Here is a 27,819-nt window from a genome sequence, read left to right as displayed (position 1 = left end):
AGTCCTCCGCCTGCAAGTGCTGCCATCCCTAACAGGTGCTGATTCATATCCCAGCTGCTCTACTTCCCATCCAGCTCCCTACTTGGGCCTGGGAAAAGTGGTGGAGAATGGGCCAAAGCTTTGAGACCTGCACCCACATGGGAGACCAGGCGGTGGCTCTGCAGTCAACCACTGGATGAAAGATCTTTCCGTCTCTCCTCTCTTTAAATCTGCATTTCAGATATATATAGTTTTGTTTTAAAGAAAACTATCCCAACTAGGAAAAACATGGTGGTTTAAAGGTAACCTGGATTTAAACCTTGGCTGGGTCGTGTACCAGTGGTATGACTTATAACTAAGGAATATAAAATGAGAATTCCGGGCCTGGCGCAGTAGTCTAGCGACTGAAGTCCTCCCTTTGCATGCTTTGGGATCCCAAATGGGCACCAGTTCTAATCCCGGCAGCTCCGCTTCCCAGCCAGCTCCCTGCTTGTGGCCTGGGAAAGCAGTCGAGGACGGCCCAAAGCCTTGGGACCCTGCACTTGTGGGGGATACCTGGAAGAAGCTCCTGGCTCCTGGCTTTGGATTGGCTCAGCTCCGGCCATTGCGGTCACTTGGGGAGTGAATCAGCAGATGGAAGATCTTCCTCTCTGTCTCTCCTCCTCTCTGTATGACTCTCCAATAAAAATAAATAAAACCTTAAAAGAAAAGAAAATTCCACCTATAGCATTCATAAAGCACAGCCTCTCTTTCTCCCTCCCTTCCCTACGTGCTCTTTTCGTCACCCTAGCGTTCCCTCAATACCTCAGAACGGCCACTTCTCAGCTTTGCCGGCCACTCGACAGCCTTTCAAATTTGGCGGGAATGACGGTCCTCAAGCGTGAGGCAGAGAGCTGCGCACGCGCGGGACACCTCCTCTGTCTCGCGCGCTAACTTTGCAGCCATGACAGCCAATCAGAGCTAGCGCAGGAGTCCGGGTGCCTGGCATTCACCAATCATAACCGGGAGGCGGGCTGCATGTCCGGCAGTGGTGCGAGGGGGCGGCGACCAGGAGAGAGCACGCACAGTTCTCGAAGCCACAGTCTCTGCCAGCCAATTATTGGGACGAAAGGCGGCGGGGGCGTGGCGTCGGCGGCTCCGGTCGCCGGGGGCCGCTCCAGAGCAAGCCAATTAGGGCGAGGAGGTGGGAGAAGGCCAGCCAATCAGCGTGCGGGACGGGCAAGGCCGGGGGTGGCGGAGTCTGGGGCGGACGCTGCCGGCTTGCAGCTTCTGTCAGGGGAGCCGGGGTGTGCGAGGGCGGCGGCGGAGGCGGTAGTTGAAGGGTGCGATTGCTAACTTGCAGAGAGAGGAGGTCCGGGGAAGTGGGCAGCGATGGTGATGGCGGCCAAGAAGGGCCCGGGACCGGGTGGTGGCGGGGTCGGCGCGGGGAAGGCGGAGGCGGAGGCGGCCTCGGAGGTGTGGTGCCGCCGAGTACGGGAGCTGGGCGGCTGCAGCCAGGCCGGGAACCGACACTGTTTCGAGTGCGCCCAGCGCGGGGTCACCTACGTGGATATCACCGTGGGCAGCTTCGTCTGCACCACCTGCTCCGGCCTCCTGTGAGTGGACTGGCGCGAAGGGGAGGACCGGGACAGAAGAAGGTTGCAGGGCGGCATGGTGCGGGCAGGGTTGGGACTCGAGGGGCGAGGGACCTGGCAGCAGGGTGGGCTGCGGGCTCGGTGTCGTGGGCAGCGGGGAGTGGGAGGGAAGGCAGAAGCAGAAGCGGCTGCAAGTCGCGTTGCGGGGGTGAGGAAGGACACCGGAGGGGCAGGGAGAGGCTCCCTGAGGGAGGTGAGGGGAACTGCAAGTTGGGAGGGACAAAGTGGAGAATTGCGGAGAACGCAGATCGCGGTGGTGGCGGCGTTGAAAGGGCCATGAAATGACTTGGATCTTTAAAGGGAACTTGGTGTGGGTGGAAGGCAGAAGGCGAGGAGGGGGAGAATGCGGGGCTCGAGGAGGAGTGGCTTCCATCCTTTCAGGCTTGTGCCCCCTCTCGCAGTGTGAGGTGGAGGAGGAGCCTATTGAGAGCAGGTGAACTTAAGGCACACCGTAGCCAGAAGGCGCCCGCCCCCCAGAGGGCCCCCAGGCCTGGTTTCAGGTGTACAGCCTAATGTTGCAGGGCTTGGGGATGCTACACCTGCCAGATGGGAGCTGCTGAAGGAAGCCCCTTGCAAGAGCACAAAACTTGTCAGCAGACAACTTGTCTAGGCGAGCTACCCTCCACACCTGTAAGCTCGCTGTGGCAAACTTTTTCTAGTTTGGGGGTGAGGGAGCTGTGGTATCTGCAGCGCCTCCCTGGACACCAGCTACCGCATTTGGCCCTGACAGAGCTCTCTTGACAGCCACGGTTTCTGGTTCTAGAGTAGGGTTCCTCTCCCCACCCCCACCTGCAGGTTATTATTTGATTAGATGCAGGTACATCCTGCTACCAGGCCTGGATCTTTTTTTAATCAAAGAATTTAGGCTTTGGGGGGTTACTTTTTAACAGTGCTTGTTCTTAAACCTTTTAGGAACCACAGAGCGAGCAGTGTGGTTTTTGCATGGCAGATGGGAGAACAGAAGCAAAGAGTGGTTTAGCAGTGTATCTGATGCCATCTGGGGGCTGCTGTTCTCAGCCGTGGGCGTTCGGTAGTAGCTATGATCATGACAGATCGCAAATGAGGGTCCAGGGCTCCACAGATGCACTTTGGAACTCTCTCTGCTCCGTGTTATTTATTTTGCATTACATCTTTTGCCCAACTTCTGTATTCTAATCAACCTCCCCCTTAGGTGAGCCAGATTTGGGTCAACAAGAAGTCACTCTGGCTCTGGGACTGCTGTCCTAAGCTGTGATAAAAAATGCAGACACAGCAAGAGGATAGAGCCTGGAGATTGGGCTGGGAGGAGGAGCAAAGTTCACGGGTATCTACACCCTAAAGCAGGATGAGACAGAGCAGATTCCTCTCGATCCTGTTATGAAAAGGGACATGTGATGATAGAGTCTGGGAGAGAAGGAAAAGAAAGTGGGGGAGAAAAATGCATGGTCTGTGCAAGCCAGCTTCTAGGAGGAAAATGCTGGGAAACCGTGTACATTCCTTCCCATGGACAGTGACATGGGAGCTGAGGCGGAGACATGGGATATGCTGGCTGCGCTGTCGCTGTGTCCCAGAGCCTGGCTTATGGCGCCCCACAAATCACAGTTCTTTTCTGTAATGAATGTCTCCGAATCAGGGCAGAAGGAAGGCCGAGGCATCTGGGACACCTGAAAAACCTGGTTTCTGTGGCCGGGAAGGTTAACTCACTCAGTAGTGGTGCACACAAACCCGGAACAGGCGGCAGTGGCCTGAAGATTGATTCACTGCAGAATTCCCCTCGTACACAAACACACACATATGCACAGCCTGGAGGCCTGTCTGTCCAGGAAGTGTTTACCTCACTCAGAGTGGAAGCTTAGTTCCCTGGGAAAGGAAATTTCCAGGCGACGAGTAGAAGGAATCTGTGAGTGTCTAGTTTTAAGAAATTCTAAAAAGGCCATCTTTGCTTAGTACTTTGAGAATGCATTGTGTTATGCACACTACTCACGAAGTGGATTTTTAAGGGTTTATTTTTATTTGAAAGGCAGATTGACACAGAGGAGAGACAGATCCTGCATCTGCTGGTTCACTCCTTAAATGGCCAAAATGGCCAGATGTGTGTGGATCCAAAACCAGGAGCTTCTTCTGGATCTCCCATGTGGGTGCAGAGGCCCAAGGACTTGGGCCATGCTTTGCTGCTTCCTAGGCGCATTAGCAAGGAGCTAGATCAGGGAGTGGAGCAGCAGAGATTCAAAGTGGCATGCCTGTAGGATTCCAGCACTGCAGGCTTAACCTACTATGTACACCAAGGCACTGATTTCTAAGATGACAGACTTTAGGGAGCAGAGTTTGGAAGTCAGAAGTTTGGTCAACCCTGATAGCCAGAAGTGAGAAGTGAGTAAGAGGTGGGCAGTAAAGGAAATTGTACTGCAGGCACATCAGGAAACAGCCAACCGGAGGGGCTCTGACTCCAACTGTATACCTAGATCCTGGTGGTGCTTTCTGTTTACTAATCAGCGTTCTAGTTTGCGTGAGCTAGAACAAGCTAAGACCTTTGAAAGAGCTCTTAGCCGAGTACTGGGGACCCCGACTGAGGTCCCTTTGATGTGCTGCTGGAAGGGCTAGGAACTGGCCTGGGGGACCTCAGCAGGTTGAGACAGAGGCTCCTGCTGCTCACTGTGGAGTGAAACAAGAACACGCATAGTCCCACAGTCGGTAGAGAGCTGTGCTCCGTGGCTGCACGCCGGCCAGTCAGCATCTCACAGCCATCTGCTCAATTGCCCAGAGATTAGGATTTAGTGGTGGAAGGAAGTCAAAGTTAGAGTCAGCCAGCAGCCTGCACATTCGGTCAGTCAGCAGATGACACAGGAAGGCCCAGAGGCTGCTCTGGCCATGGAGGTGTGCCATTGACCAAATCCCCATCTTCATTTGGCTACTTCCTAGTGGGGGCCTTGGGCCACAAATCAATCTTTCTGATTGTGATTTCAGGTAGTAATAGAAGTGCTATTGAAGCAAAGTTCTGCACGAGTTCGTGAGTCATTTGGGGCTGATGCAAGAGAAGAAATATTCTTTGTTAATGTGAAGAGGGTGTTGAAGGGCATATGAAAATTACATGCTTGGCACCAGAGCCAAAGAAAGGAGGCAACTAAGATTGGCTCTATTTGAAAGGCCAGATTTCTTGACTCTTACAAATAGGTGTACTTCTTAGGGAGCGGAGTCCTGTGGGGGCAGCACCTAGCTGGCTGACTTGCCTGGCGGCGCACGGTCCACTAGCCCCAGCCAAAGCTGAGCTTCCCGAGGCCTGAAGACAAGCTCATGCTTTCATCTTTGGGGGCAGGCGTGACACAGCCTTCATCGCCACGTGTATGAGCTCACTCTTGCTCTTTTTAAATGAGAAATAGTCTCTGGGTTGTAACAAAAACCCACAATGTGAGTATGAGGGCACGAGAGACAGGCTGCTAGTTTTGGCTGTTGCTAAATTTGCCACCGTGGTAGGGCCCAAAGTTGCCCTCGTTTTATTCATTTGGTTTTCTTCCAGTACCTAATTTATTTAACCTGGATATATAGATCTTTTTAATTTTGTCTCCTTGCACACTCCCTTGCTTGTTTAGTTATGTTTCTCACTCCTCTACTGGAGTGTGAACCTCTCATTTGAAGCTTAAAATGAGGTTTTTAAAAATGCCACTAAAAAAAAAAAAACAAACAGACAAAACAATCTCTTCTAAGCAGTGCCTTAAATGTCCTTTCTCACATTGGATAAATCATTGTCCTTTAGAAATAAGTGGACATGGGCCTGGAGCAGTGTGATAGGAAACAGCACTGCTATGGGATGCTGATGCTACAGGCTGAGGATTAACCTGTTGGGTCACAGTACCAGCCCCAGGCATTCACTCTGACACCCTTTTTTTCTCAGCCAAGTGCAACATGTCTCCTTGACATGGCTGTTTGGGGCCATCCTGTACGTCTCAGTAATGGGGCTTTGTCTCTTCTGCCTGTGCCCAGTGATTGTGGAAATCAGAAAGAACTAAGGCAGCAGAGCACAGCTTGTCATCTGTGACTTGTTTCCCCCCCACACACACACACGTTTCCTTTCTAGCTGGCTGTCATTAAAGCATTTTTGTCTGCACAGAAGGAAAGGTTCAAAATGTGTTTGGTAATTCACTCCAGCTGTGCAGGTGGACGAGGTCCATGTGGTCTTGCCCCTGGTTGGTCCCCTTTGACAGGTACCTCTGTTCAGAGCCTCAAAATTACAGTCAGGTTTTTTTCTCATAACAGGCCCATGAACAACTTTAAAAGCTCCTCAGAAGTAGTCATTTGCCAAAGGGATTGAAAAAAACAGGAGAAAATGTCAAAAAAAAAAAAAAAATGAGGATGGAGCTGAGAGGAAGAAAGCTGGTCACACCATCAAACTTCCCGGGCTCTGGACAAGAGGATGCTGTTGGTTCAAGAGCCAAGGAAGCTAGTTGAAGAACTCAGGTTAGGAAGCAGTGTCCTGGGGCCCGGCACCGTGGCCTAGTGGCTAAAGTCCTTACCTTGAATGCTGGGATACCATATGGGCACCAGTTCTAATCCTGGCAGTCCTGCTTCCCAGCCAGTTCCTTGCTTGTGGCCTGGGAAAGCAGTGGAGGATGGCCCAAAGCCTTTGCACCCTGCACCTGTGTGGGAGACCTGGAAGAGCTTCTGGATCCTGGCTTTGGATTGGCACAGCACCGGCCATTGCAGTCACCTGGGGAGTGAATCATCGGATGGAAGATATTTTCTCTGTTTCTCCTCCTATAATATATATATATGTACACATATGTATGTGTATATATATGTGACTTTGCAATAAAAATAAATAAATACTTAAAAAAAAAAAAGGAAGCAGTGTCCAACAAACTGGTGACATTGACTGTGGAGCAGGCTAGTGGGAGAGGCTTTCTGTTTGGGACACACTGCTAGGTGGCATTCTGAGTCCAAGCTAAGAGCAAACCCAATGCTGCCGGCCCCTGCTCAGCAGGGGGAGTGGGATCCCAGGAAGGAGGAAGCATGCTCCAGAGTGTACGAACTGGCACACAAATATTCAGAGGCAAGAAATCTCTAAGTTCAGATCTGGCACACTTCAAGAACCTGGGTACTGGGTGGAACTGGTTTTTGTTTTTGTGATGTTGACCTGGCAGAACATTCTTATCGGAGCAGGTTTGAGTTTATGAAGCCAGAGAAAGGCAAAATGTAGGCCTGCTCAAGGGTGAAGGCCACAGGAAAACACAAGCCTGATGTGTGTGCAGAGGGGAAAAGGCAAGAGAACAGGGCGGCTGACCGTGGGCACACAGAGGGCTTTCCCTAGCCTAGAACCAATGCCAGGTAGGCGCCCTGCAGGGAAGAAGCTAATGTTTGCTAGAAACAGTGTCCCTGGCTGGAGGATTGGGGCCCAGCCAGGGACTTCCTTGCAGCTGGTAAGAACTTGCCCCGCTCTGGGCAAATACATTTATCTTTGTGCTTCCCTAGCACCTGCTGGTCAGAAACAGTGCACTAGATTTGGCTTGGTAACTGAAGGGCAGTGCCTCCTTCTAACTCTGACTTGTTCTTGTGGGCTGGTGTTGGATGGCTGAGGGGGAGTAGTCCTGAGTCATAAGGGGTACACACTGGAGACCTGGGGTTGATGAATTCTGGGCCAGTGACTCACACTGGGGTCCACTGCTGGGCCCAGCAGACCATGCCACATGTGGACCATTTGATGGCAGCTGCCAGTGGGAGAGGGGTGATGTCTTCGCATGGCTTCTCTCAACCAGCAGAGGCCCGTCTGTGATTCAGACAAAAGTCGTCTGACTGACTCACAGACCACATCACCAGGCCCTCGTGAGGGCTCTCTTGTGGAGTATCTCCTGTCCCCCACCCCAGATGGGGGCTCACAGGCTGTACCTAATCCAGCCTAAAGACACCGAGTCCAACGCTGCACTTTCCATCCCATGCTGTGGATACATCCTGTTCTACCAGACTCACCTGGCCTGCGGTATCTACATCACTTCCTATTTTCTCTGCTTGCCTTCATGCCATCACTCCCCTTCTCTGCTTGCCTTCCCCTCCGCCCCCACACCATCCAAGCTCAGCCTTCCGAAGTTCTGTTTTCCACGCATCCCATCCCTGATGGATGCCACGGCCCAGCCCCCTCACTGCCCTGTCAAGGAAGTGCCCCTGCCTGTTTGCACTTGGTCAGCAGTTCCTGATTGTCCTTTCAGGAAATATCAGTGACCTTTTTTGTGATAGGCTTCGAATCTATTTCTCTAGTGTAAACATAGCGTGCTTTACCTTTCCTGGTGACCGTTCTTCTTCTTTCCCCCACTGCTGCATTCTGGAGTCACCTTCCCTTTGTCTGCCAGGACCCCGCCAAATGGTGCCCCAGCTTCCTGGGGCCTCCTTGTGAGCGCCTGAAGGACCAGATGCCATGATTTTCACACACACACAGTGCCCACCACCATGCCATGACAAATACTGGTAGGTGAGTGAGTGGTGGATGAGAAAGAGCTCATAGAGGCCGTGAGATCCTCTTGAATAGTGCCTGTCTTTTTTAAGGGCATTTTGAAATCCTTCACCTTCAAGTCTAACAGCAGCGCTGCTGAAAGTGACCTTAACTCGGGCTCCCAGTGTCGTGTCCTCTGTTAGAATCCCATAACGGGTCATTTATCATCCGGCTGCCGTGCAGGTGTGCTCTGCACTGTGTCATCTGTGCCCTACACCGCCACCAAAGCCCCTCCGCCACCTCACTGCCGTGACTCAAGCCCACACCCGCACCACTGAGCTCGCAGGCTCTTTTCGGGGGTGCCTTGATGCTGTGCATGCACTTGTGAACATGAATGTGTCTTTTATTTACCTTTTCTACAAATTTAAATAAATCAAGCTGATAAATTGTGTGTACATCTTCCTCCTCCCTTTGTTTTCCTGAGGATTCAACCAGGACCGATGCTGGCTTGATCATTGTCCTTCATTTCCTGAAGGGAACTGGTTCCAGGACTCTGTGGTTGCCAAAACCCCTGGAGGCTCAAGTCCTTTATATAAAATGGCATGGCATTTGCATAGGACCTATACATACCCACCCATATACTTTATCTGCTTTAATTTTTTTAAATGGGGGCCAGTACTGTGGTATAACATGTAAAGCTGCCACCTGCAATGCTGGCATCTCATAGGAGCAGTTTCGAGTCCTGGCTACTCAATTTTTTTTTTTTGTTAAGATTTATTTTTATCGCAAAGTCAGATATACAGAGAAGAGGAGAGTCAGGGAGGAAGATCTTCCAACTGCTGATTCACTCCCCAAGTGACCAGCACAGCCAGAGCTGCACCAATCTGTGGCCAGTAGCTGGGAACTTCCTCCACATCTCCCATGCGGTGCAGGATCCCAAAGATTTGGGCCATCCTTCACTGCTTTCCCAGGCCACAAGCAGGGAGCTGGATGGGAAGCAGAGCTGCCAGGATTAGAACTGGTGCCCATTTGGGATCCTGGCGTGTGCAAAGCGAAGACTTTAGCACTAGGCCACCGTGCCGGACACCCCTGGCTACTCTACTTCTAATCCAGTTTCCTGCTGATGTGCCTGGGAAAGCAGCAGAAGATAGCTTAAGTGGTCAGGCCCCTGCACTGGTCTCCGTGTGAGTATCAGGGGTCCAAACACTGGGGCCATTTTCCACTGCTTTCCCAGGTGTGTTAGCAGGGAGCTGGGTGGAAAGCTAAGCAGCCAGGACTCAATACTGTCATCCCGAGGTAGAATGTCTGCATTGTAAATGGCAGTTTAGGCTGCTGGGCTACACACCTGCCCCCTTAAAGATCTCGATTTGCCCAGTTTGCCCCTAAGAAGTCTGAAAAGGCATTCTCAACTGAGAGTATCTTTCCAGACTATTCTTTTGATCCAGTCTCAGGGTCTGGTTCATTTTGAGTTTGGCTAGTTTTGCTTTAATTGGCTGAAGATAGTAGGTCTAAACCGGAGTGAAACTTGAGGTACGAAGAAAGGTAAACCCGTACAGCCCTGCCTGGGTTAGTCCCAAATTTCTCCCAGAGGAACCCCCAGGAGACCAGTTGAGTGGGGGCGTGGAAGGCCTCTTTTCTGCTCTAATCTCCACAGGGTGTCCGTGGGCAGAAACGGATGCCCAGGGAGTTAACAGAGCTCCTGGAGCAGGCACAGAAGCATCGCCACAGGGCACATGTTCCAGCAGCGCCAGCCTCCCAGCTCATGGTTACACTTGACTTCCTCTTACCTTGTGGAAAGATTTAGAAACAAGAGAATCTGGAATATTCCTTTTTCTCAGAAATGGCGTCCTTGAAAGAGAAAGGAACCCCCTCCCTCCCCACCTCTACTCCCTATAGACAAGAGGAGGGGTGGCCAGCCTGGGGACCTTGGCCTTGGCTTTCCCCTCCCCTCCAGCCTGTGAGAACTGTGTCTGTGCAGGAGGCTCTGGGACCTCGGGGATACACACAGGTCAGGTGTACATGTAGGTCCCTGGAAGCACCCCTTGGACCCTGGGAGCCTGGACCCTGGGAGCTGCTGGGATTGAAGCCAGACCCAAGGAAGCTTCTGGAAAGACAGGCTCTGTTTTCCTTCCTCAGAATGACTGGGATTGCAGTGTCCTCCTGGCTCTGCCTGCCCTGTCTCTCACCAGACATCTCCAAAATGTTCCTGTTCCCCTTCTTTCCTAGATACAGGAATAGCTGCAGGTGAACTTCTGTCTGGGCTCAGCTGGTGTGCTGTTGTTTAATCTGTTCTCCACCCGCCCTCCTCGCTTCCCATAACCAACCTGCATTGCTGAGTTATAATTCTTTCTATTTCTGTCCCCCAGGAGAGGCCTGAACCCCCCTCACCGTGTCAAGTCCATTTCCATGACCACTTTCACTGAGCCTGAAGTTGTGTTCCTGCAATCTCGGGGAAATGAGGTGAGCTGCCCCCATGAATGACTAGAGTGGCCTGAGGGTGGCTGTTACCCTGTCTGTTGGCCTGGCCTCAAAATTGTTTAAAAACAAAAACAAATCAAAAAGCCCTACAATCCTTAAAAAGTCATGCTTCTTTTAGTCTGTTAGCATGTAAGATTATTTTTTTCTCATGTGCATTTACAGAATTTTAGTTAGCCAAATTGTAGTGTGTATTGCCTCCTCTTTGGGGAATCAAGGGAAGGAACAGCATCTCTCTGTAGGGTTTGGTCTCAGGACTCCCAGGAAGAATGGAGAGAACCAACCCCTGAGGTGAGGCGTTGAGAGCTGACCAGCCACCCCCAGCCCGAGTGAGATCTGGAGCCTGCCCAGATGACACAGACAGCCTGGGTTTAAAGTCCATGTTGTTGGCTTGAAAGGGAGTCACACTCCCTTCCCCGTGCCAACTGTATGTGCCGGTTGGAAGTTGCCACCTGTAGTGTTAGCAGTACCCTGGCTTAGGGCAAGGACCTCCAGAGACTGCCTGGGAAGCCAGAGCCCTGACCCCAGCCCTGTCCAACTTTAGTCCTCCATCATTCTCATGGCCCTCCATTTTCCTTTCTCAATACTACAAGGTACAAAATATAATTGTAAATGTATCCACCTGAGGCATGACTTCCCCTTTACATGAGGAGCTGGGAGGCGAGGCAGCGTTTGCGGTGTGTAGGTTGACCTCGCAGAGTATCTGTGCTCATACACATTGTGCAGCTGCAGAACTCCAAAGCAGGATCTCTGCACGCCAGGCTTGGTGCTGCAGCACCCCCTGTCCCCCGACTCTGTGCCCTCAGGTTTGCAGAAAGATTTGGCTGGGCCTCTTTGACGCTCGGACATCTTTGATACCAGACTCCAGGGACCCTCAGAAGGTGAAGGAGTTTCTCCAGGAGAAGTATGAGAAGAAGAGATGGTAAGAACAAGGCCCCAGAAAGCTGCGTCAGCGATGCTCTTCCCTGACAGCCTGGTGTCTAGAGTTGGGCTTGAGCTCCTCTAAAGGCTAGATTGCTCCACGTTCTGACTTCACAAGAAGAAAGATGTGCAGGACAGGCCAGCTTGTCCTCAGTCCCTTGGCCCTGCTGACTTGAGGGCCCCTCAGAGCGGGGAGGTGGCTGAGTGAGAACCGAGTGGGATCAGCTTGGCTGAGCTGATACAGGGGAGAGATGTCCTGAAGCACACGGCTGCAGCTTTATTCCTTTAGCCTATAGCTTCATGTATGGTTTGTGTTCATTCTGTTTTCCTGATGAAGACAACATTCCCCTTCTCCCTTGCCTTCCCACTCCCCAGTGAGAGAAGATGCAGTCGTTTGAGGTCTGGAACACACATGTGGTGGGTAGTGGGGACAGAACAGGGACTGATAAGTGGAGTCCCTCCTGGAGGTGTCCTCAGGATTGCGAAGATGTTTCCAGAGTGGGCATTGCCCGTTCCGGAGTGGAAGGGACTTGATCAGAAGCAGCAGGAGCCAGCGGAGGGAGGGCCAGTGGTAAGCAGGTGGAGGGTGAAGCCACCGACCCCTCTTCTGTGAGACTGAGAAGGAGGACCCCCAGGAAAGCTCCAAGGGGTGCTAGAGCAGGAGGCTTAGGACAAATGGTCTGTCTGCTAGCCTTGTATGTGTGGCGTAAAACTAGTCGGAGGGTCAAAAGTGTCAGAAAGAGCAGGAGGGCAAGTGAAGGAAAGGACACACACACACACCAAACCCAAAGCATCTGGAGGGAGTGTGGGCCAAGGTCTCGCCTGTCGCCTCACAGCCTGATTGTTGTCTCTCAAAGGTATGTCCCGCCAGACCAAGTCAAGGGGCCCACTTACACCAAAGGCAGTGCCTCCACCCCGGTCCAGGGCGCCGGCCCGGAGGGCAAAGCCTCACGTTCCCTCCTGGGAGATCCTGTGCCGTCCTTCTCAGCTGCCACCTCCTCCTCGGGCCAGGTACCTCTCAGCGCTGCCCTCCCTCCTTGTGCAGGTTTGTGTTGAGGTTTGGAAGGCAGGAGTGTCTGGCTCCTGCATCCCCCCTCACAGGCCTCGCAGACAGCAGTACAGGACCACGAGTCAGTCAGTCCTCAGTCCTGCAGTTAACCCGTAACTGGGGCTCTGTCCCCGTTATCCCTTGTGTCTTTCTGAAAACAAAGCCAGAGGAGACGGTGTTCAGGGAAGTCAGAGAAACTGACTGCACATTGGGCCATTTCCTGCAAGGAGTAAGAAGTTGGCAGCGGCTCCAGAGAGCCCTGTTGGGAGACATGCCTGTGTACCTCAGGGTCCCTTGTGCCAACACCAGGCCCTTTTGAAAGTCTGTAAAATGGAACTCAAAGATAGCATACATTCCATGAACTGTTTGAAGACCCCCTCTCCCCCATGAGTGCTCCAGATGTGGGCAGTGACTCACATTCTGCCTCCCAGGGCAGCCACTGCCAGGCGGCCTAGGTCGTGCCTGCAGTTCTAAGTGTCATGTGCAATTTCTCTCTCCAAGCCCGTCAGCCAGTCTCAGGCCCGGAGCTCCCAGCTGTCGACCCACTCTGCTGTCAAGAAAGCCAGCATGGACCTGCTGGCTGACATTGGGGGGGACCCCTTTGCTGCTCCCCAGGCTGCACCCACCTTTGGTCCATTCCCAGCCTTTGGGGGTAAGTGCGACTGGGGGTGCCAACTCCCACCCCCGTGATGCAAGAAGGTCAGTCCCTCAGGTGACTGCGTTCTCATTTGCCCTAGATCTCTTCACTGTGGTGGCCATTCTCAAGCAGGGCAGGCAGAAATACGGGAGGATCACATTTTGAGAGTTCGATCCTTAAAGCATTATCCCTGGGGGGCTCCTTCCACTTCCTTTTAGAACATTGGAGAGCGCCCCGCCCCCCCCCATACTTTTTTTTTTTTTAATTATGTGCTCTGTGAAAATGGGAGGATTGTGACTTGTGTTCCACTTGCCTTCCCAGAGACCAGCTGTCATCAGGGGAGGGTAGAACCAAGTGATATCTAGGCCCCCTTCTTTCTCAAACTCTTTCCCCCACCCCCCCCCCAAAAAATAAAGTTTTGACATGATTTTGCCATCAACCAAACCTCAACAAAAAGTAAAATGAAGTACAGTTAAAAGGCAGCAGGGAGTGAATGTGTGCCCCTCTACCTACCCCGTGTGGATCTGGGTGGGGCTGTCTGCTCCAGATCCCAAACTGAAGAGGACCCCGTGAGAGGCAGATATCACAAGAGACATCTTCAGAACTGGTGGGGGTCCCTCCCAGAAACATGCCTGGGTTTCCTGTGTAACCCCCATGTCTCTCTCCCAGCAGGCCAGACGCCTTCCCCTGGGGGCTTTGCCAACTTTGATGCCTTTGGTAGTAGCCCAGCTGCATTTGGAAGTGTCCCTCCCATCAACCAGACCCCCTTCCAGACCCAGCCCACACCCTCAGGTAAACTCAACCCCTACCCCACTGTCCCCCTCGCCACACACACTACCATCCCCACTTTTCCTTCAGTCCCCAAAGATGCCTAGTTGTCCACATACAGGCATCACCCTCATCGTGTGGTATACTGACCAAAAGGGCCAGAGGGGCTGGGAGCAAAGTTCAAGAGAGTCTCCAGAAACCTTTCCCTTTCCTGTACCCCTTTCTCCACCTCCACTGCTAGAAGAGCCTCAGACTACAGCAGGAGACTCTACAGGCCACCTTGCAGCATCTGGTCCTGCCCGAGTCTTCCTAAGCCATGCGGCCCCAAGTCCTTTAAACCTGCTGGACTCTCGGTAGGGCCCTGGAGACCAGCTCCCTGGGGAGCACCCGTGACTTACAAGCTCTCTTTTCCTTCTCTGCCCTCACGGCCAGCCAGCCGGATGCTAACTGGAAGTTACAGCTTCGGTGAGTCACTCCTCTCACGCTGCAGCCTACCCCGAGCCCTGTGCTCGCAGAGTTTTGAGATGTGGAAAGGAACCTCAAAGTTTTAGCCATTTCATGGAAAAGACAGTGAAGTAGTTAACGTGAGCCGAGCAGTCCCCAGCGTGGCACAGCTGGGACTTCTCAGCTCTCTCTCTCTACCAGGGACCATCCCACTGGAAACTGGTCTGCTGCCTTTTTATTTTAAATGTTTCCAGGGTTGGCGGGGGGGGGGGGGGGGGGGGGGGGGGAAAAGGGGGGGGGGGCAAAAAGAGACATCTCATACTGATAAAAGTGAAAATTCACAAAGTTCTCACAGTCATGTGCTTAAAGTAACTGGCAGCATAACCTTGAGATTCTCGCACATACAGTGAGACTCTAGTGAGCCAGCAGAACAGGAGCCGATGATACACTCTGTCACAGGAACTGATGGAGAAAACAAACAAGGAGACTTGTTGAACAAGTCCAACCTAAGTAAAACTTTGTAACCAGCAGTCAGAGTGTATATATTATTTCAAACACAGGAGCCTTTTATGATTTGACCTATTTACACTCCTCTAAATAAAAAAAAAAGTATAGAATAATGGGCAAGGGATAAAAGCAGGAAATCCTTAGCAAAAATATGAAAATATTCTCATGCCACCTAAGAAAATGCAAACTCGGGTAATATTGTCTTACACCTTCAATGGACACACATAAGGTTGATAACGGCCAGTGCTGTGGCCTGCTTTGTGTACTGTTGGCAGGGGTGGAAGGGGGCAGGGATGCACACGTCAGCAAGGAAGCAGCATTCCTGGGAGCATGCATGGGACAGGGCAAGGAGCCTAGATGAGGATGACATAAACCGTGCCTACTGAAACACCTTCCGCGCCCCGCTGTCTGCTTAGACCAGAGTTAACAGAGCTAGAGAGAGAAAGTGCCAGCCCCTCAGCCAGCACCCCTGCCCCACTTCGAGCCCTTTGCCCAGGATCTGGTTGTCTCAGCCAGCAGCCAGGGGTCTGTCTTGCCAGGAGCCTCTACACAGTATGTCCGAGGGGAAAGAGAACGGTGTGCGGCTCCATGTGACCTATCCTGAATGCTGACAGGTGGCAGGCCCCACTCACTGCTCCCCACAGTGTGACTGGGAGTGTGACATCAAGAGCTATGGGGTAGGGAGTCAGAAAGGAGGTTGGCTTACAGAGGTGAGTGTCGCTTCTGACAAGCCTGGGTTTATTTCTGTATTTCTGTGGAGGAGTATGGAGCAAGGAGTGTTTTTTTTTTTTTTTAAGTGCAGTTTGCTCTGAGGCTGCTCTGAGACAGGTGAACACTTACAGCTGCCTGGAGTTGCCCCTCAAAGTGGCTGAAGCAGCAGCTGGAAAGCAACCCAAAGGCAGGGCCTTCACACTGGCCGCCTGGGAGAGAAACCAGCCTGGCCCACCTGGGTCAGGGCGCGCACTGCCCTCTGGTGGCCACGGGGAGGCACAGCACGGCCGCCAGGCCGCAGGACCTGCAGCTCTTCTGAGCCTTGGGAAAGTAGAACTGGAGAAAGTTCTTGGAATGTGAAGGCCCCCCCACCCCGGGGCAAAACTGAAGCGCCAGACCTGTCTGAGGAGACAGGGCTGTGTTCACACGGAAATTCCAAAACATGCAGGCAGGCAGGTATTTGCCTGGGGCCAGAAGAATCAACATCAACAACACCCTGCTGGTCTCCCCAACCTGCCCTGTGGCCAGAGAGGCGTCTTCAAGGGTTGTGGGAGCCTTTCATGGCAGGAAGCAAGCTGGGCAAGCTAGCCTGTGCATGTAGAAAGTCCACACGTTTGAGCAGGAGGTGGCAACGGCAGACGCTGACACTCAGTGACACAGAATGCTGGTGACAAGCAGGCCCCGAGCACCTCGATTTCCCCGGGGTTCTGAGCTGCTCTAGAAGAGCACGTCCTGCTGTGGTGTTTAGCGCCTGCCTGGCCTTGGGAAGGTCCCTCAGCATGGGTCGCTACATCTGCCCTTCAGGACAGGGAGAAGAACTTGAGAGAAGCCAGCATTCAGAAACACCCAAACCCTCCCTGACACAACAGCAGGATGTGGTTGTAGGGCCAGGAAGCAGTGAAGACTTCGGACCCAGCCAGCATTACCTTTTCCTTAGCACCTCGCACCCCTCACTCTTCCTCTCCTGCTCAGAATAAAGGCACCTTCCCTTGCAGAGCCCAGCCCCCTTTCCCGCCTTCAGCCAGGTTTTATCCCCTTGGTTTTCTGCCTGGCCCTGCAACTCTGCTTTCTCTGGTCGTGCCTTTTACCTACAAATGTGCCGGGCCGAGACTCTTCCATCCTCTGGCCTTCCCATCTGGCTCACTTTATTTCCACAGCCAGGCCTCTGGGAAGAACGGCCTGTGGCCTTGGCCTGCACTGACTCATTTTGTGTTTTTCTATTTCTGCCCCTCCCCCCCCTTTTTTTTAACTAATTTTATAGCATGGTACACATGTTCTGCACCTTAATTTGCTTTTCTTTTTTCTTAACTGTTCTTTTTTCAAAGATATGCTAGATGATTTTGAAAAATCAGTAAGAGCTTCTTTTTAAAAAATTGATTCATTTATTGGGACTGACTTATCAAGTTAATACTCTGCCTATAGCACCAACATCCCATCTGGGTGCTAGTTCATGTCCCGACTGCTCCACTTCTAATCCAGCTCCCTGCCTATGGTCTGGGAGAGCAGCAGAGGATGCCCCAAGTCCGTATCCCTCTGTACCATGTGGGAGAAGTCCCTGACTGCAGCTTGGATCAGCGCAGCTTTGACCATTGCAGTCATTTGGCAAATGAACCAGTCGATTCTGTGTAAATCTGCCTCTCAGATAAAAAATAAATATTTTTTAAGATTTATTTTTATTGGAAAGTCAGATATACAGAGAGGAGGAGAGACAGTGAAAGATCTTCCGTCCACTGTTTCACTCCCCAAGTGACCATAATGGCTGAGACTGAGCTGATCAGGAGCCAGGAGCTTCTTCCAGGTTTCCCACTTGGGTGCAGGGTCCCATCCTCTACTGCATTTCCAGGCCACAGGCAGGGAGCTGGGTGGGAAGTGGGGCCACTGGGACATGAACCAACACCCATATGGGATCCTAGCATGTGCAAAGTGAAGACTTTAGCTACTAGGCTACCGTCTAAAACAAATAAGTCTTTTAAAGAAACAGATTAAAATAATACAAATAAAAATTTTTTTAAAAAAAAAGATTAATTTTTAAAAATTTACTCATTTAACTTCACAGAATGACAGAAAGAAAGGGGAGGCATAAGAGGTCTCCCACCTTCTGGATCACTCCCCCCAAATGGCTACAATGGCTGGGGCCGGTCCAGGCTGAAGCCAGGAGCCCAGAACTCCATCAGCTGGATCAGAAGTGCAGGAGCCAAGACTTGACCCAGCGCTCTGAAATGGCATGCCAGCATCTGAAGCAGCGATTTAACCCACTGCACCATATCACCAGCCCCTTCCTCAGTATTTCATAGCTGCATGTCCCATATCTCATCCCTGCTGAGGAGCATCAGGCTGTTTCCAGTCTTTTCAGGCAAACAGGGTTGCGGTTCCTAGCCTTGTACCTGCTGGGTCTGTGCACGTTTAGGAGTTACATCTTAGAAAGTCCCTAGCAGTGGAGTCACTGCAATAGAGACAGCTGATACAGGAACAAAAGGCCCCAGTGTAGCCAAGGCCATAAAGGAAGTGAACACCTCTCTACAAGCGGAAAACCACAATCAAAGTCCCACCAGTGGTTCAGGGAAGGCCTGTCTGCTGTCAGAGTGCTGTTGGGGTGGTGTCTGGGCAAGAGTTAGCAAGCCATGCCTCTTGTTGAAGGCAGGGGACGGCAGCTGGGACCCCAGGGAAGACTCTTGGTTCCCTCGTGTTCATCCTACCAGTCTCCTGTGACCCCTTTGAAACCTGACTTTGCCTCTCAAGTGTTTTTTTTTTTTTCCCTTCCACAGCTGTGATCCTTCTCTAAGTGCCAAAAACCCCTTTCACTTAGCTCAGGGGGTCTTCCACTGCCACTCTGCAGGAGGTGGCCAGTGGAAGGCCACAGCTCAAATTGAGCTCTCAGTGCACTGAGCCAAGGGTCTGTTCGGCAAGCCTTTACTGAGTGTTGACACGCACTAGGCACAGGGCACCATCAGTCTCACTTTGGTAACGAGCCTGCCAACCCTCCTGAGAATGAAGTCTTCCATTGTTAGTCTCATTTCACCTACCTAGCAGTGTAGAGCAGTTGGGCAAGGGCCTGTACTACTGACATGGCTTTCCTGGGTGGTGCAGACCCCGGACACTCCCCAAGATGAGACTGCTTGGAATTGCCTCCCACGTGGGGCTGCAACAGGCCAAACTCAGGGGGGTGGCAGAGGGAATAGTGCTGACTGGTGACTCCTCGGTTCCCCAAGTCTTCCTGAGTGAGCTCAGGACTTGTGTGCTTCCTGGCTCCTCTGCTGTCCTTCCATGTTGAGCTGTGGAGACGCCGACCATCCAGGACACAAGGGCTAAGCTGTGCATAGTGGAGGCCAGCTACAGGCAGGATGAGCCACTGCCTTCCTGGCAGTGGCAGCTTTGAGTGCAGCAAAGCCAAAGGGCTGAGCTGTCACCTTGCCCACTACCCAGAAGAACTATGCAGAGGGATGGCCCACTAGGACATGGGCAGCACAGAGAAGCCAAGGGGTACCTTGGGGGCCACCCCTCTACTCCACCTCCTTCAGCTCCTGCCATCCTGTCTCACCCCCTGTGATTATCCAGGGAGCAGCCAGGTGACTCCGTTTGGGACCACACCTCTTGCCCCTGGCAGTCATCCAAACAACCTCACAGATGTGGGCAGCTTCCTGGGCTCCGGAGCATCAACTGGGGGTGTCCCTGGCAGGTAGGTGCCACACAGGGGAGTGCTCTGAGAAGCCAGCAGGGCTGCCACCCCAGATCCTGAAAGAAGCACCTGCTTACTTCTCTATTCCTTACTGCAGCATCTTTGGGATGCGTGGCCAGGTCCCCACATTCCAGTCAGCCACGACTGGTGGTGGCAGCAGCCCAGGGCTTGCCTTTGGGGGTAAGTCCTACCTGGGGAGACCCAAATAGGAGACCAAGGGCCAGAGGAAGATTGGGGATGTTGGGGATGGGGGGAGGGGATGGAAGCATAAATGCTCAGTCAACCTGGAATCAAGCAAATGAGAAAGAAAATAACTCCTCTCTCCCACGTTCCAATTCTACCTGGACAGGCCTCACCAACCCGTTTGCCACCCCTGCTATTCAACCCCAGCTGCCTTCCACCAACCCATTCCAGCCCAATGGCCTGGTCTCAGGTAAGCCTCTGGCGCTGTCCCTGGCCTGCCCCCACATAGACTCTTACTAGGAAATAGCCTCCCTGCACCCATTGCAGCTCTCTCCCTTACGCCTCAGCTCAGTGTAGGAAGAAGCAGCCCTGTCTGCCTGTTCATTGCCGAGGCAAGGCCCCTTTTCTGCTGAGGGTCACCTTGGAGGTTACAGCTCCTGAACCACAGAATCCAGTACTTTGAAACTAGACCAGACTGACTCCCTTCTCCAGCCCCCTGAACATCCAGCCTTTTTTTCCCTTCTGTGTCCAAAGCACTGAGCCAGCCAGGGCCATGGGGAAACTGAGGACCCCCACCCATAGTCTCCAGGCTCTCCCCACACCCCAGTACCCCCAGCCAGAGCCTCTGCTTCTTTCTTCACACCCACCTCCAGTACCCAAAAATTAGGGCCAGGAGAGAAGACCATGAGCAGCAGCCAGCAGGCTCTGTGTGATGCGCTCCGCATTGCTTTCCTCGGCAAGCCTGTGAAAGGTTGAAAGTCTGCTCTCGTTACACAATCTAATAGGTGGCAGAGAGCTAGCCCCCATCCTGTTCCTTTGGCATGAGAACCGTGTCCTCTGTGGCCACAGCCTGGAAAGCTGAGGTGGGAGTGGGAGGGGCAGAGGCAGCCACAGCCCAGGGCTTCCTGGGGCCTCCACTGAACACCTCTCCTTAGGAGAACCACATCCTGTCTTCCTACCTCTGAGGGACTTAGTGACAGCCTCTCCAGGCCCACCTCCCAGAGCTTTTGCCTGAGCCATGCATGATGTCTCTCTCATTCCACAGGACCTGGCTTTGGGATGGGCAGCGTGGGGCCTGGCCTCCCCCAAACAGTGCCTCCCATGGGCGCCTTTGCCAGCCCCTTCCCACCCCCGCTGTTCCCCCAGCCAAGCTTGCTGGCTCAGCAGGAGAATGGTAAGGGGCACACACACACACGCACACACACACACACACACACACCAACCACCCCCTTCTGGTTACCTGTAAAAGACACGCACACACATATATACACTACCCCCTCTATCCCCCACCTGTCTTCCCAGTTCCCTGTGAACCAAGACAGCAAGAGCTACCGGTGCACCCCACGCTTTCTTGGGAAGGGCCCCTGTTGCCATCCACCTGTCCTGGGGAGGGGGTGATTGGGGCTGGTCAGCAGTCACCAGGATTCAAGTTCATGTCAACTGCGGTTTTGCTTTTTCCTTGCAGGCTCTTCTTTTGGGGACTTGGGATCTGCCAAGCTGGGGTCCCAGCCGGCTGGGATCTCCACCAATCCCTTCATGGTGAGTTCCCAGGGTCCTACCACCGTGATCTTTCCCAAGGGCAGGAGGGTGGGGCTGTGGGGGACAGAACCTTCCTGAAGAGGTAGAATTCCTGCCCTTCCTTTGTGGAGTTGTGCATGCTCCAAGCCGCCAGGACAAGGGATCGGTTGCTGGACCCCACCACCACCTCACGCTACCCTCATCCTCCCACATCCCTTAGCCCATAGGGCCTGCTTGCTGGGAAATGGGACCCTAAACTGCATTTCTCCCATGCACACGCCCAGCTCTTCTCATCACCTTGTTGCTCTTCTCATAACCTTGTTGCTAGTTTTTTGTTTTTTGTTTTTTTCCAGACTGGACCTGCATCAAGCCCATTTGCCTCCAAGCCTCCAACCACCAACCCATTCTTGTAGCACTGTGTCCTGGGGGCAGTAGAGAAGGACAGCTCCTCCCACTTTCTGGGCTTCCCTGTTCCCTAAGAGCTCTGGGGACCACTTACCTGTGGGCCTCTCTGTGGCTCTGAGGAGTGGGGATCTCAGGATGGTGGGGGTGCTGGTGCTTCATTTGGGATTTACAGATGGGAAGGGCAGCCCTCACCTTGGACAGGAAGTCCAAGAGACTCCAAAAGGAGTGAGGCAGAGCCCTGCCCACAAGAGCAAGGACGATCTGCCTCTTCATGATTAAGGATGAGGTCAACCTTTCCCCACTGCCTGGCCTAATAGGCAGAAGTGACAGACACACCACGCTTGCCCCCCATGCCCAGCTTTCCAGCACTGTGCAGTGGGGGACAACAGGATAAGGATGAGGTGTGGTGCTGACGTGAGATGGTGGCCAGGCAGCCCCCTGGCACCTGGCGCAGCTGGCACCTGCTTATTCTCTGCCTCTCCATTGTTTTACTTTCCCAGTGCTGCTGCCCCCAACCCCTGCCCCCATCCTGGCACTCAGGATAAATGGTTTCACCTGCTACTTACACAGTTCCGCTCCTGACAAGCACTTTAGTTAGCCACTGGCATCAGGTTTGGATACCAGTGTTTTATATTTATACATAGAGAGTCTTTTCTAATATAGCCTATTATATATATATATATATATATATAGAAAAATATATCCATTCATCCCCATACACACACCCATGTACACACACCCAGATCCCCGCCATTCTCCCTTTCCCAGATAGGGGACATAGGACAGAGCCTCCACCACACTGGAGCTTGAGATGAGGCAGGGAGGGTAATGTGTGTCCCCAGCCACCAGCCCCCCAAGCCTGAGCTGTTCTAGAGAGCCTTGGCTGGGTGTTGTGTCTTTCTTTTTCTCCCCTTTGTCGACGTGCCTCCGCTGCTCTGATTCTCGGCACCAAAGCTCATGGCAGGTGACGTTGGAAAAAAACTGCATTTGAAAAAAAAACACAAAGTGGCTCTCGTGGTCTTGCTTCAGGCCCAGCTGGAAAGGGGCCGCAGGTTTGTCACCACAACTGACCTTTTGCTTTGGCTCCACTGGTCTGGACCTGGGCTGATGGCCAAAGACAAGACAGGCCAGTTCCTGTCCTGACTGGTCCAGGGTCAGCAATGACAAGGAGCTGCTGGGCAGGGCTGCTCCTGCAGGGGTGGGGGTTCCCTAGATACGGTGCTCGGGCAGGTCCTACCAGGCTGGTGGGGGGAAGTGGGGAAATGACAAAGGTGCCACCACAGCTAAGGCAGGGGAGCTGGGCTGTTGTGACAACAGCTATGAAGTCTGGGTTATTTGTATGATGACAAGACGGCCGAGTGGGGTAAACACATCCCTTCCCTGGAGAGGTCCCCCTTACCCCCAGACTGCTGACTCTGAAGTTTCTGTGGGCCTTCCACAAATAACAGCAAAGAGACACTGGGATCTCTGCTTATTTACTTGGCAGAGTTTTCTGGAAGCCCCCCTCCCTCTAGTTACTGCTGTGTGTCTAGCCAGGCTTGGCCTAACCACCTCTCCAGGAATCAGCTCATCTTCCTGTCTGTATATCTGCCCTCTTAGTGGGGCCCCCAGGGCATCCCCCATCCCTCGGTCTCTGTCATCCTAATGATCTGCTTCCTCTTCCTTCTGCTTACCCCGGGGCCAGCTGTCCGTGTCCTCTATCTGGCCCATGTCTTGTACCCGCAGCCTCCCCCAGCCTCTCTCTCAAGGCCATGGAGCTGAGGGTTGAAAGCCTGGGTGGGTATGAAGGCTCCTTGACTCTTCCTGTGTCTCCGGCATGCCCAGGCTATCTCCCATGGCTTCCTTGGAGTCCATCCTCCCTCCCTGCCCAGTTCCTCTGTCCCACGTGGACTCCAGCCAAGCTCCCTGGCCAGAGAGGTTGCCCTGAGTCCACGTCAGACACCAGGGCAGAGAAACTCAAGAGTCCCCTGGGCATGAGTTGTAAAGAGCAGGGCTGCAGTTGCTGTGCCTACCGGGCAGCAGACCTGCACTGGGAAGAGAAGCATGGAGAATGTCCTGGTTTGTCTGGCCAGGCTGCTTCCCCTTCCCCTCTCACATGGCCTTGTCTAAGTCCTGCTGGCCTGAACCTACCACACACACACACACACACACACACACACTGCAAGGCTGGAGTGACTTGCCCAGCTCGTGCCAGACTTCAGGCCCAGTCCTCACCCTCTAACATGTGCCCTGGCCAGTGGCCATGCTCTGCCAGCAGTGGTCCTCTGACTTGGCCAGTCAGCTGCAGTTAGCCCTATGAGGTGAGCCAAGTCACCAGGCTTGTGTGCACACTTGGGACCTGCTCAGGCAGATGTAGAGCTGCAGGCAGGGACTAGAGGTGAGGTAAAGCTATCTTGCTCTCTCCCCGATGTCCCCTCCACAGAGGACCAGCCATGAGCAGGACAGCCTAGGGCCCCTCTCGGAGGGGGTCACTGCCTTTGCTAATCAGATTCTTCTGCAGGGAAGGACTGTACTGCCCTGAGGAGCTATACCCTCCAGCTGGGAGAGACGCCCGGGTTCTGCCACTCCCTGTCCTAAAATAGCTCTTGTTTGGGTAGGGCCAGGGCAGCAGAGTTAGTAGGGCAACTGACGGAGGCCAGCTGTTTGGCTCCAGCCTTTCCCGGGTCCCCGCAGCAGGCCAAATCACCTGGCACTGACCACCAGCCCTTCGTGCCGTTGTTGCTACCCAGGTGCCGGGCATTTCAATCCCTGCTGCTCCTGGCTGTGTCCTCAGGCAGCATGTCAGGGGAGGGTGTTCCAGGACCCCTAGTGGGCTGGCCTGATGGGTAAAGATGGAGGATATGTCCCCGCTAAGCTGGGGGCCATAAAGCTTCCAAGCCAGGGTCACAGCAGGGCCCTCTGTCCTCCCTGAGGTGGCCACAAGAGGTAAGGGGAGGGGCAGTGCAGACACTGCACCAAAGCTGTGGGCAACATGGCAGAGAGCGGGGGGGTGGGGGGGAAGGAGCATGACCTTGAACACAATGGCGTTCTGCTGGCCACCAAGGGTCCATCCCATTCCTGCCTCTCCCTAAGCAGTCACTGCCCCCCACTGTACCACCGTGGCAGGCACTCCTTCCCTGTACTTGCTTGCAGCTGTGGGCTGACCAGGGGCCTCCTGGAGCCTGACAGCTGACCACACACCCACCCTTATGTGCCTTCCACTCTCAACAACCTCCGCAAAGGTGTTTCTGAGGACCTAAGCTCCAGACACACACTGACACACAATGGCTCCTATATTCCAGCTCATAAACCAGCCCTTCCCTAGGAAGTAGAAAAAAGGTAGTTGGCCACCACTGCCCTTGGATTAGTCAGAAAGGGAGGCTGGTGTGCTTGCTTCTCCTACCCTGTTATCTTCTCCCCTGGCGCCCAAGGTCTCCCAACAGCGCCTTCAACAGCTCCCCCTCCCCCAACTGAGGAATCATTGCCACCAGAGTGAACTTACCAGGTTGGCTAAAACAAAAATCCCACCAGATGCCAATTGCAGGTTTGCCTGGCAGAGTGTGCCAGGACCAGGGCCATCATTACCTCCCTCCCCACCACCACCCACACAGCCCAAGTGAATGGGTGGTCCTGGGATCAAAACCAAGGCACAAAAATGTCCAGTGACCGGCCATTCAACATGCCTGGGCGGCGGTGGGAGGGAGTGGGGGAACGCTCTATGAGAAGTATGTCGGGGTCAGAGCCTTCAGATCTCCCAGGCATGTGAGGGGCTGAGGGCACTGCGGGAGGCTTGAAAGGCTACCCCCTCCTCCCCTCTGAGATGGCCAGGCCCTACCCCACAGGCTCTGCCGCAGGGACCGCCTGACCAGGATTCCAGCAGATGTACGCTATGCACAGGGTCCAGCCCCTAAGTTTGTTTACAACAAGATGCTCCCTACCACCTCCCCACCCCCCAACCCCCAAGGAGAACAGACTTGCGGCTCAAGTGCTCAGCGGCCTTGCTCCTGAGAGTACTTGCAAAGACCAGTCCAGAGCCATTCCCGGGTACACAGGGATGGACCACTACAACTGAAAGGGGAAGTAGTATGTAGCCCCCAGCGGGGTACCCTCTAACTGAGGCCCCCCCACCATCAGTGCCATCACGGAGAACGCGATCCCAAATCACACTGGCTTTTTGCACCGCCCCAGCCTGTCCCCGCCTGCCCTACCACAGCCCTGTCCACCGCCCCCACAAACTGCCAGCTGATTGGTAGAGATGCCCCCACACTCCCCGCCCTGCATAGGATCCGGTGCCCGGGCGGGGGTGGGGGGCAGGACGCCTCTTCTACACGTCCCTATTCACCCCCACCCCCACCCCGGTCTGTACTTTCGGGGGTTAACCCCGCGGGGGTGGGGACTGCAGAAGGGGTCTGCCAAGGGAGGGCTGGAGGGGAGGCAGCGGGTGGAGCCTCCAAGACCTTAGGAGCCCCAAGTGTCCCAGTACCCAGCAGCCACGGGGCAAACGCCGTGCGCAAAGACCCCTCTTTGCCCGACTCCCGCTACTTTATTCCGCCGGGAGATGACTCCCGGAGTCGGCGGCGGCCCCACGGTCACCCCGCAGTCTCAGCCGGTCGACATGCTGCCCTCTGGCCCGCCACTGCCCTGGGCCTGCCCGGCCGACGTGCGGCTCTGCGGCCACTTGCGGAAGCAGAAGTCCCGGCGCCGCCGCTTCTTCGTGCTGCGCACGGACCCGCCGCGCCTAGAGTGCTACGAGAGCGAGCAGAAGTTCCGCGCGGACTCCGGGGGCCCCGCGCGTCCGCGGCGCAGCGTGAGCCTGGCAGGCGCGTGCACCATTAGCAAGCGGGCAGACGCGCGCCAGCGCCACCTGATCGTGCTCTACACGCGCGACACCAGCCTGGGCGTGGCGGCGGCCAGCGAGGCTGAACAGCAGGCATGGTACAGTGCCCTGCTCGAGGTGCGCGCTGCCGCCGCAGCCGGTGAGGCCAAAACCCCCGGGGCAGCGGGTTAAGGTGGGGGACCAAGGGGATCCAGGGCTCCTAGATCTGGTCCCTCCTCTAGATCACTGAAAGTTCAGACTTACAAGATTGCTAGGGAAGGGGTCGCTGCACCTGCCACATGACCACCCTGTGACCAGCCTCTGATCTCCCCAGGTCCCAGCTCCCAAGAGGACCCCTGGCTCCTTGCTCCGTTCCAGGACGTGTGGCCTGTGACACTGAGACCCAAGGGGCTGGGACGGACACGAGGCCTGGGCAGCGGTCGCTACCGCCTATGTCTGGGTTCAGGAGCCCTGAGTTTGCTGCGGAAGCCTCGGAAGACAGGCTCCCGAGATGCCCGGGCCTCCCCACCGCCCGCCCTGCGCCTGTCCCTGCTCAGCGTGCGCCGCTGTGGCCACGCAGACTCTTTCTTCTTCCTGGAACTCGGCCGTTCGGCGCCTACAGGACCCGGGGAGTTGTGGCTGCAGGCGCCCGACGCAGTGGTGGCCCAAAGCATCCACGAGACAGTGCTGGCTGCCATGAAGCGACTCGGGGGTGGCGCTGCGGGTGCCAGGGCCGAGCCACTGCCCAGAGAATCCCCGACCAGCGCCTCTAGACCTCCCAGCTCCCGTCCTTTGGAGATCCTCTCGGGCTCTACCACCCAGTCAAGCAGCCTGGATGAGCGGGCAGAGAAGACCGCACTCAAAAGTCTGGCCAGGCTGGGGCCGCCGCCACCCCCAGCTTCCCACCCCCAGGGGCTAGACCTTGGCAGGGGTTACATAACCATGCAGGCCGGCAGGGACTACGAGCCCATGCGGGGCGGCGAGGCCAGCAGTGGTGGCGGCTATGTGGTGATGGCGCCCCCAGGCAGTGCCCACAATGACCGCAAACACCGCGGCGCAGCTCCCCGGCAGGACCCTGGTGGCCCCGAGTACGTTCCAATGAGCTGCTTTCCTCCCGAGCCCGTTTCTTCATTCTCCCAAACCCCTCCCCCCAAGTCCGGGACTGGAGAGCTTAGAGTCAGGGTCCCAGATGCCCATCGTGGCATCGGGGGCAGCTTGGGGCTGGCAGGGGCTGCACCACGCAGGCCACCATCAGCAGAGCTGGCCGGTGACTACGTGTGCATTGGGTCTGCAGGAAAAGTGGGCGGTGCCAGATCAGAGCACAGCAATCGCTGCCTCAACTACGTGGACCTGGACCTGGTGCCGCCTCTCGCTGCGCCCAGCCGTGCTTCTGGGACCAGCCCCCACAGCTATGCCTGCATCGAGTTCTAGAACTTTCAGAAGGCCACACTGGCCGCCCTGCCCTAAGGGCATGCGGGAGCTAGGCACATGGGCTAAAAAACAAAGTTACCAGTGACCATCTGTGACCTACAGATGAACTGGTGGGCAAAGGTGGGGAGAAGGGAGGGACCCTGCCTGCAAAGAAATTCTCAGGAGGAAGTTCCCCAGGAAGTTGAATTCTTTTAAGGGAGAAACTTCTAGAACCCTAACCTCACCTCCGTACCCACTCATTAAAGAATACTCTGCATAGTTCCTGAGAAATGTCTTGGAGTTTGTAGATTCCT

At 54.4% G+C, this 27,819-nt stretch overlaps 2 protein-coding genes across 5 annotated transcripts; both read left to right on the top strand.

Annotated features, from left to right (window-relative positions):
• Positions 1 to 1,213: 1,213 nt before the first annotated feature.
• On the top strand, positions 1,214 to 22,305 carry AGFG2 (ArfGAP with FG repeats 2). Of its 4 annotated transcripts, none has more exons than XM_040972898.1 (13): positions 1,214 to 1,574; positions 10,374 to 10,467; positions 11,289 to 11,404; positions 12,261 to 12,414; positions 12,953 to 13,103; positions 13,758 to 13,880; positions 14,289 to 14,321; positions 19,074 to 19,194; positions 19,292 to 19,374; positions 19,544 to 19,627; positions 20,423 to 20,551; positions 20,843 to 20,916; positions 21,249 to 22,305. In XM_040972898.1, the coding sequence occupies exons 1-13, from the start codon at positions 1,351 to 1,353 to the stop codon at positions 21,306 to 21,308; spliced, it is 1,446 nt and encodes a 481-aa protein (XP_040828832.1). In that variant the 5' UTR covers positions 1,214 to 1,350; the 3' UTR covers positions 21,309 to 22,305. The 4 variants fall into 4 exon arrangements, with proteins under 4 accessions (XP_040828832.1, XP_040828833.1, XP_040828836.1 ...); XM_040972899.1 differs by having other exon boundaries at positions 1,275 to 1,574; positions 13,761 to 13,880; XM_040972902.1 differs by lacking the exon at positions 14,289 to 14,321 and having other exon boundaries at positions 1,275 to 1,574; positions 13,761 to 13,880.
• A 3,532-nt stretch (positions 22,306 to 25,837) lies between these two features.
• On the top strand, positions 25,838 to 27,526 carry LOC121151851 (insulin receptor substrate 1-like). The gene is given in 2 exon segments (XM_040973703.1): positions 25,838 to 26,288; positions 26,430 to 27,526. Coding segments are annotated over 2 exon segments (1,548 nt in total).
• Positions 27,527 to 27,819: the final 293 nt, after the last annotated feature.

The sequence above is a fragment of the Ochotona curzoniae genome, unplaced genomic scaffold, assembly GCF_017591425.1.
Source record: "Ochotona curzoniae isolate NIBS_2020 unplaced genomic scaffold, NIBS_Ocur_1.0 contig_2321, whole genome shotgun sequence".
Taxonomy (NCBI): domain Eukaryota; kingdom Metazoa; phylum Chordata; class Mammalia; order Lagomorpha; family Ochotonidae; genus Ochotona; species Ochotona curzoniae.
Note: the sequence above shows the minus strand (reverse complement) of the source record. Positions and strands in the feature narration are given on the sequence as shown.

Excerpts from the sequence above, each read along its gene's own strand:
- AGFG2 (XM_040972898.1), top strand. The coding sequence starts at position 1,351 with ATGGTGATGGCGGCCAAGAAGGGCCCGGGACCGGGTGGTGGCGGGGTC. Across the intron at positions 12,415-12,952 it reads CCACCTCCTCCTCGGGCCAG|CCCGTCAGCCAGTCTCAGGC; the intron begins GTACCTCTCAGC and ends TCTCTCTCCAAG. Across the intron at positions 19,195-19,291 it reads ACTGGGGGTGTCCCTGGCAG|CATCTTTGGGATGCGTGGCC; the intron begins GTAGGTGCCACA and ends TCCTTACTGCAG.